The sequence below is a fragment of the Anopheles darlingi genome, chromosome X, assembly GCF_943734745.1.
Source record: "Anopheles darlingi chromosome X, idAnoDarlMG_H_01, whole genome shotgun sequence".
In the NCBI taxonomy this organism is placed as follows: Eukaryota; Metazoa; Arthropoda; class Insecta; order Diptera; family Culicidae; genus Anopheles; species Anopheles darlingi.
Genome location: NC_064873.1, coordinates 9,987,918 through 9,997,029, shown reverse-complemented (window position 1 = coordinate 9,997,029; position 9,112 = coordinate 9,987,918). Strand labels below are relative to the sequence as shown.

The 9,112-nt window shown below is 42.8% G+C and overlaps 2 protein-coding genes across 9 annotated transcripts in view; one reads left to right on the top strand and one right to left on the bottom strand.

Annotated features, from left to right (window-relative positions):
• The first annotated feature begins 4,622 nt into the window (after nt 1–4,622).
• The window catches only part of LOC125953962 (uncharacterized), a 16,301-nt gene continuing 11,811 nt past the window's right edge, over nt 4,623–9,112 (top strand). For 4 of the 8 annotated variants that reach the window (XR_007468994.1, XR_007468995.1, XM_049683916.1 and 1 more), the window contains exons 1-2: nt 4,623–4,735; nt 5,868–6,847. Coding sequence is in view for 6 of the 8 variants with exons in the window: in XM_049683916.1 (XP_049539873.1) it covers nt 5,885–6,847 (963 nt within the window). In the remaining 2 variants the exon portion in view is untranslated. Of the gene's footprint in view, nt 4,736–4,785; nt 4,860–5,370; nt 5,418–5,442; nt 5,705–5,867; nt 6,848–9,112 lie in introns of those variants that run through there. The other 4 variants (XM_049683884.1, XM_049683907.1, XM_049683872.1 and 1 more) reach the window with 4 other exon arrangements.
• The window catches only part of LOC125953999 (transmembrane protein 205), a 2,908-nt gene continuing 789 nt past the window's right edge, over nt 6,994–9,112 (bottom strand). Inside the window, exons 2-3 of the mRNA XM_049683928.1 lie at nt 8,897–9,112; nt 6,994–8,796 (exon numbers count right to left, since the gene is read on the bottom strand). The exon at nt 8,897–9,112 is cut by the window's right edge and continues 17 nt beyond it. Coding sequence (XP_049539885.1) covers nt 8,309–8,796; nt 8,897–9,112 — 704 coding nt within the window. The 3' untranslated portion in view covers nt 6,994–8,308. The remainder of the gene's footprint in view (nt 8,797–8,896) is intronic.

The window sequence follows — 9,112 nt, the reverse complement described above, 5'->3', positions numbered from 1 at the left end:
GAGGGGGCCTATTTCAGTCTTTTACCAATAAATGGGTAAAAGACTGGGTAAAAGACTGAAATAGGCCCCCCCACTCACGGTGAGTTACTGAGTGACCGAAAAAATCGTTAAATACCACTTTTTAGATGAGCAAACCTTCATAAAAGTATGCGGAAACGTAAATAAATGTATTAGGGGAGGGGGGAGGGGTGGAAAGGTTACAATTTACGGTAAAAGACTGAAATAGGCCCCCCCACTCACGGTGAGTTACTGAGTGACCGAAAAAATCGTTGTTTTAATAGTAAAATGTAACTTTTCCACCCCTCCCCCCTCCTATAATACATTAATTGGTAAAAGACTGAAATAGGCCCCCCCACTCACGGTGAGTTACTGAGTGACCGAAAAAATCGTTAAATACCACTTTTTAGATAAGCAAACCTTCATAAAAATATGCGGAAACGTAAATAAATGTATTAGGGGAGGGGGGAGGGGTGGAAAAGTTACATTTTACCATTAAAACAACGATTTTTTCGGTCACTCAGTAACTCACCGTGAGTGGGGGGGGCCGATTTCAGTCTTTTACCCATTAATTTACGTTTCCGCATATTTGGTAAAAGACTGAAATAGGCCCCCCCACTCACAGTGAGTTACTGAGTGACCAAAAAAATCGTTGTTTTACTGGTAAAATTTAACTTTTCCACCCCTCCTCCCTCCCCTAATACATTTATTTACGTTTCCACATATTTTTATGAAGGTTTGCTTATCTAAAAGTTATAATTAACGATTTTTTCGGTCACTCAGTAACTCACCGTGAGTGGGGGGGCCTATTTCAGTCTTTTACCGCATATTTTTATGAAGGTTTGCTTATCTAAAAAGTGGTATTTAACGATTTTTTCGGTCACTCAGTAACTCACCGTGAGTGGGGGGGGTCTATTTCAGTCTTTTACCAGCTTTTCCACCCCTCCCCCCTCCCCTAATACATTTGGTAAAAAACTGAAATAGCCCCCCCCACTCACCGTGAGTTACTGAGTGACCGAAAAAATCGTTAATTACCACTTTTTAGATAAACAAACCTTCATAAAAATATGCGGAAACGTAAATAAATGTATTAGGGGAGGGGGGAATGGTGAAAAAACTACATTTTACCAATAAAACAACGATTTTTTCGGTCACTCACTAACTCATCGTGAGTGGGGGGGCCTATTTCAGTCTTTTACCAAAACATGCATTCGTATTTGCCATCTTATCCACCAACGATTCTGAAAAAAAAATCGCGAATAACAATTCTGATAAATATCAAACGAATATGCGTCGTGCCAATCCAGTAAATGTAGGGCCGAAGCAAAAACCAACACCCATTTTTAGTAATTCTTCAACCATTTCTTTTTATTGAATTCGATGTACATTTTTCGCGTGTTTTCACATTAACATTTCATTTCTATTAATAAGCAATATCGGAGTGATCTTCTTGGACAAACAAAGGTGTTTAATAGTCTAATCTATACGCATTCTACGACGCCTCTGAGTCTGAATCACGTTTAGCGCAGTCGACAAATGTCAGATAATTTACATAAGGAAATTTTTCCTTTATAAAATTATAGTTTACGAATAATGTGGAATACTTGAATTGAAGCGTGTGTAATGTAACGCACGCTCCGTCCATATCACTAAAACTGGATTTTTTAAACCATCCACGATGGAACATGAGTACCTTTAAATATTTTAGCAACGGCAGTGCTTTCAATATTTCCCTAGGGATATTATAAAGATTGTAAGGCGTTAAATTAATAAAATCAAATTCAAGCAAAAGTTGCGTCAATTGTGTACTGGAACTAAAAAATGATTTGATGTTTATGAGTTGTTCAGGTCGATGGACAAACATATAAAGCTTTCTAATTTTATTGGGAATTTTTACATTCCCAATGCAATCGAGGCATAGTTTGTCTAGTTGGACTAAACCCGACAAGTCCATTCCATCAAACCGTTCGTAACTTTGAAATCCAAGAAAACGAAGATTTATGAGCTTTGCGAGATTGTTTGCGTCACTTGCATGAGAAAAATCAATTTTAGATTTAATACGCAACTCCCTTAGAGTTGTGCATGATTCACACAAATGCTGTAAAATTTCCCTTGTAAAGGGAGTACTATTTGTCTGCCACATCATTTGTTCTATGTGCGTCAATCGACGAAAGGCGGATGGGTCTACCACTATCGGTGCCGAGTAAATATGAATATCCTTTAGGTTAGAAAGCGGCACCGGTACGGAGTCATCATGAGGTGGACAGAGAATTGAAAGATTACCAACAAATGATTCTATTTGCGGCATATCCAACAGGCATTCGACTTTCGGGATGTCGATTTTGAGATGCTTTACAGAATTACTCCGCAGAGTTGGTATTGTACCTGGGGCATGTGATAAACAGGACTCTAGCTCTAGCGATATTAGCCCCAATATGGACGGAATCATCTCAGCTATCAATAAAAACGCCGAGGAAGTGATATCACCCATGAGCACAATCGAGCGGAGATGGTTCGTCCATTTCGATAGAACAAGCTCCAGTATAGCTCGTAACTCTGGTTCTTTCCACTGCTGTATATAACATTGTAGCTTTCGGTAGCACCGCTGGGAGTTTCGTACAATTTTTTGTAACTCAATCATCAATCGTGGATTCGGCCCATATCGGTAAATTCCGCCACCACAGTATCTGGGTCCGGAAGGAACGGTGAACATAAATCTGCGGATGTAAGGGCTCAAGAAGATGATGCAATTCCATCTCTGGCAAGCAAGGGATGCGTTCTTTACGCTTGTAGAGTCTAGGAGATCGAATATCATACACAGCACCTGTATCGATAACATCAAGGGAAATCAAAGGATTGTTTGTTTACTATCATTCATATTATTCCTGGCTCACCTCTTCGGGCAGGGAATTGATAAAATCCATATTCTGTCGACGTATTTCTGCACCGCGAAACAAAACAAACTAGAGTTTCTTGCAATCGAAAGATTTCCTTCGATTTTTTGGTGGGATGTTACAAGATTTTTCCTGTCAAGGATCACGTTATTTTGAAAAGTTTCGGTCACCGAGTGCAGTGTTTCAAATAGAGAGGTGGCGTCAAAGACGCTTTGACAGGTCGCCATTTTAAGGTGCCTATTCCCGTCAGGCGTTAGTTGACCCCTCAGACGTCAAATTCATTTTTTTTCATTTTCGAGTTCATTATCGCTTAAGGAATCACGTCGTGAGTGGGGGGCCTATTTCAGTCTTTTACCAAAATGTTTGTTTGTTTATCTTTGTTTATCTCCCCACCCTCTTCCTAATAGTTTAATTTACATTTTAAACTTTTGGCTCTTGGGCTGATTTCAAAATTGAAGTCGGCTTGAGTAGATTTTCGCTCATAAGGTGCTGCCAGATGGAGCGTAAATTTACCGGTAAATTTACAAATTAATGCCAAAATGTTTAAGGTGGTGCCAGACGAGGCGTAAACTCTAGCGCAAACGAAAAAATTAATAGCCGTGGCCACACGGAGCGAAAATTTGCGCGCAAATTTGCACATTAATGCCAAAATGTTTTCGCTTCGTGTGGCAGGCGTAAAACCCCGAAAATTTATGCCGAAATGTCAAACGTATTGTTTTCATCTGTGTTTTGGCCGCTGAAGTTGATTTCCGAATAAATTTTGCAGTTTTTAACGATTTTGTTGCTGTTGCTGTTATATTTATATTAAAAATGCAAAAACAATACGAAAAGAACCTACATTTTCGTTAATAAAGCGTTCGATAGCGTCAAGGGTTCAGCGAAAAAGTCCGCGGACGTATAAAAATTTGACAGCGTGTAAGGGTTAAGCGAAACCGTTTTGACATTAATTTTTTCGTTTGCGCTAGAGTTTTCGCCCCGTGTGGCCACGGCTTATGCGTAAATTTACACATTAATGCCAAAACGGTTTCGTTTAACCCTTATACGCTGTCAAATTTTTATACGTCCGCGGACATTTTCGCTGAACCCTTGACGCTATCAAACGCTTTATTTACGAAAATGTAGGTTCTTTTTTGTATTGTTTTTGCATTTTTAATATAAATATAACAGCAACAGCAACAAAATCGTTAAAAACTGCAAAATTTATTCGGAAATTACCTTCTGCGGCCAAAACACAGATCTAAACAATACGTTTGACATTTCGATATAAATTTTGGAGTGTTTACCCCTGCCACACGAAGCGTAAACGTTTTGGCATTAATGTGTAAATTTACGCATAAATTTACGGTTCATGTAGCACCACCTTATGGTTTTTCGGGCCTAGTATCTGTTTTCACTCATTTTTGAATGTTTAAATGGATGATTTCTCTATTTTAGCTCAAACGTACTTTCGTACCGTCTTTTTTCAGAAAACAACGGAAACACGAATCTATGTTTACAAACATTTACCCGAATGTCAAACTCTGAAGTTTTTTTAAAAATCCGTTCGGGGTTTTGTTCTGCATAAAGCTACCTGTCTTTTTAAAGTACCTTGTTCATAGCGTATACAGTAAGCGCTTGGTTCATAGCGTATACAGTGCCCTGTGTAAAAAAAACTAGGTACAGTAACTGTCAAAAAAAATTCTTTCATTTTTCCAAAAGTCGGGATGCATTTGACTTCACCTGGGTAATGCACCTTGGCCGAATACATCTCAGTGTACATAGATTGAAACCGAAGTGTGGCTAAGGAATTGGTGCAGCAAAACGGATCTTGCTCCAGACATTGCTTTTCATTTTATGTTGCTGGGGTAAGTAGAAGCAACTAGCTTCAGCTATTTGTCGATAGTCGCCACCCACTGAGCAACGGCACCACCCCATACCGGGCGCGTTTTTTCGGCTCAAAGAACCAGACAGGCGAGATTGGATGTACAGGTACATCCAAGATTCACAACAAGACATACAAGATTCACAACAAGACACAATATTGGTGTAGTATTGTACATCCTCTTTTTGTTACGATATATTCCCCCCTTCCCCCCCCCCCCCCCCTCGTGCCGTTTATCTCCGGTCTTGGAGTCGAAACAATCTCAATCGGTGTCGTTCGTTTGTGGAGCAAGTAAGCAGCAGGCTACCCCCTACCTAACACGGAACATTCAAAATAGGGTTTGTGGTTAATTTGATGCCGGCCATATCATGGAACCGTGTTCATCGAATTGTCATTGGCAACGTTGCAAGAATTGTATCAATTATGTACCCAATCATTGCGCGCCCTTGAACCGGCCGGTGCGTGTTTTGCATCTGATTCTGGTCACTATTACCCCGGATCAATCTGCTTCCCGCCACATTGACTCATGTGCCTGTGCATAATAAGGCATTATCGAATAACTTTAGTTGTTAGATTCGTTTCTAATGAAGACTTTCTCGTTATCCAATTTTTTTCCAGATCTTAGTCCCAGTGTGGTGTGTTTAGAGAAGGATGCAAACAGAATTGTACGTTTGGATTTTCTCATTGAATATGTGAATCGAGATCTGTGTTTTTTTGTACTGTTTAATACGTGCATTTTATAGTACTATGCGCTTATGCACCTAATTTTAGTTATTTGTGGCTGCTGTTAAAGGGTCACGAATACGTTGCCTCATCAGATCAATCCATAAAAAAGGAAAAAAAAAAACAACTCGTGGGGAGTGCCTTACGCATCACCGTAAGATCTAGTTGCTTATTATTATTTCTCACACTTGACTTCTTGCGACTGGCGTCTGTAAATCTAACAAAAACTGTAGGTGGACTATTACATGTGCCGGTCACAGTAAATGCTTTTTGTTTGTTTTGTAAACTTATATTCTCTCTCTCTCTCTCTCTCTCTCCTCTCTCTCTCTCTCTCTCTCTCTCTCTCTCTCTCTCTCTCTCTCTCTCTCTTTCCTTTGTTTCTACTTATTTAGTGCTTTAAGGATATTGTATGTGGTCTCCGGGCTTCAACACTCCACGCAGTGCGCTACTCTTCCAACCCTCAATAAATCACGGGTTTGCACGCTTTTTTAACTGCCTTCCGGTCCGGCTACGGCCTACTTGCTTGTCGGCGATGGGAGTTTTCTTTAAACCGCGCCATCTGCTGTGTTGCAGCATGTGTTTGTGGGGGTTGCTTCCTTTGGTTGTTGGTACCGGCGCCGGAATCAGCGGAAGTCGTTCGATAGCGTCGCGTCCCATAGTCCCCGTAAGCTCGGCGGGATCGAATGAATCAGGGACCTACACGGACGATATGTTGTCGCAGACGTTTGTCGACGTGGGACAGAATGGTTCATTGCTGGGCGAACAACTCCTAACATTGGAAGAGCAACCGTCGCAGCATCATCATCGTTCGTCCAGTGGTCCGTTGCATGCCACAAGTGGACGGTCTGTACCGTATGCCTCATCCAGCATCAGTGCTAGCCATGGTCGCCACCACACCGATCGCCATAATGCACGCAGCACCAACGGAACAACTAACGACACGACCTTCCGAGTGCTACTGAGCCCTTCTTCTACGCAAAAGAAGAATGGAGCGGAGGGACACGATGGTTTGAGCTCTAGTAGCAGTACCACTACTGCCAAAGCTGATGTTGATCACTGGCCATGGATGTTCCTTGGTTGGGTCTCCGGACCCGACTGCTTCGCCCACAGCCAGCATGAGCATCTGTATTACCAAATTGGCCATGCGCTCTTCCTGATCGCCTTTCTCGGTCCGAACAGTGTGTATGGAGTCCTATGGTTGCGATGCCTAGCCCTGGCCGGTTGCGTGCTGATGCTGCTGTGGGGTTGGCTCGTAGTCTGCAGCTTCGATGTGATCGGTTGGTTTAGCCTCTTTTTTGCCGTCAACGCGCTGTACGTGATAGTGTTACTATGTCGTTTGCGACCGGTCAAGTTTGATAAGGAAATCGAATCGGTGAGTAGGTCACAATGTAGCTATTGCTTCTTTTATTCACATGAATTTCAGCTGCTTTTTGAATAACTCATGCTGGCCATGCACTATCTTGAGCGCGTTACATGACTTGCAGAAAAGGAGAACATGAGAGATATTGCATTATTAGATTGGTATTTTCTAATTGTATTTGCTCTGCTGTATGAAATAATCCCCATGTTGGTGCGTTATTGTAAGTTCATCTTATATGTTGACAGTCCATTGCATTTGAAAATGCAGTTCAAAAGAAGTGCACCATATGGCCAACTTCATTCATTTTTTCAACCATTACATTGGCAAATGAATATGAGTTTTGCAAATTTGTAGAAACCTTTTGAAGTGCGATCTACATCGTTTCTATGACTATGTATGACTATGACTATCGTTTCTATGTATCTATGACCGATACCCCAAATCATCTGCCGATTGTCCCAAATTTGGTGTTGCGGTGTTCAAATAAATGCGTTGCAAATGCACTAAGATATTTTATCAGAGCAGGAACCATTCCAGCAACCAACCATTCTAATCCAATTTATAGCTTTACATATGGTTGTTATCATACTGTCAAATTTACATCTAAAGCTAAAATGAAACATGCGTAGACCTACTAGCAGGAACGTGCACCTTAGCGTAACTAGCAACACACTCATATTCGCCGGGCTAGCAGTCTGGCAAAATGTATATATCACTTAACACTCAATACTTCTGTTTGCAGCGCTAGGACGTGAAACACATCACCATTGAAACGTAACATTGTTGTCTTCAATTCCTTTGTCTTCTCGCGTTGATTGCGGCGTTGAAGCATGATAATACGGCACACAGCGGTTGCCTTGACGAGTATCACAGTATCGAACATCTAAAACATCCTTTCGATTGAATCGCTCCGACTCCTCCGAATGGAAGGAATCAATACTGATGAAGGTCCACCGTGCGGCAGTATGAGTCAAAAGAGCGTCTGTACCAAAGGTCTCAAATATATTAGCATCCCGGCCGCAGTGGATAGTAACAGACAGCCAGCGAACCGTAATGGAATGCAACACTCAGCTGGCGGGCCGCATTACACCAAAAAAGGTTTTTTTTCCATTTAATTTTACGTGTCATTTTACGTGGTGGACGTGGCCACGGGCTGCAAAAAATAGTATCGCGGGCCACGAGTTAGAGACCCCTGGTCTATACCATTCGTGCCCTTAAACGTCTATTTCAGCTTTACAATGCTAGCCATCAACCCCACCAGCTCTGTGGCAGTCGGAAATGCGGCCAAATTGAAGACTTGCCGGTCCCTTTCGGACTCTGGCTGAGATTTTAATGTAACTACAGTTGACATACAAGTGGAGTTCCGGTGCACTTGGTAGCTTGGCTGATGATAAAGATGATGAAGGTTGATAGTTTATAGTGTGGGCCTCGTCAGGTTAATTTCTAACCACCTGAGACCTCTCAGAGACATACTCAAATGTTGACGTGCGTTGCCAGGTAGAGTAGATGCACGCAGGTACACGACAGAGTGACGATATTCAGAATCGCGGTTGCCATGTGGATCTGACGGAACTGTTTATGTGTGGTAGCGTAGTGGCGTGAGCGGGCGAGCTGCGGGCTTTCCGCTCCATCGAATTGACCGATCTCCTGGCCGACCATGGCCACCGCTTCGATGCGATGCTTTTCATGCATCAAACGTAGCATGGGCGGTGCGAGGTACAGTCGGACGAATAACTCCAAGACAGCGGTCAGCCCGAGCGCCCCGATCTGCAACAGATCTGCTGGGTCCCAGTGCGCTAGGCTGAGGTGGGCTATGTCAGGCCGGTGGTTGCGCCGCAACTCCACGAAGCTCACCAGGCTGATCGTGCTCAGGCCGGTACCGAGCGCAAAATACTTGGGGAACAAAATTTCCTGGATCAGCCCGAACGTGTGGCGTGGCAGTGAGAAGTAAAGTGCAAGTCCTGCGAATAGTACAAAGGCCAGGTTTATCAGAAAGAAGTTGAGGTCAAGCATCTAGAAACAGTCACTATAATTGTCCCGTCGATGAGCGGCACCACTTACCCGAGACGAAAGTCATCCAAATCTGCGCTCCAAAGTGAATCGTAAAGGAGCCAATGTAGGCAATCTGCGTCAGCAGACCGCTAGAGTGGAATGTGTGATTTGGCACTTGGTATGCTACAGGTTCCCTGGATGTAGTGCTAGTACCGAGCAGGTTCGGCCAGAGGGCAACCACTACTAGCGATACCACCAGCACAGTGATAGCATGACTTGGCTGCG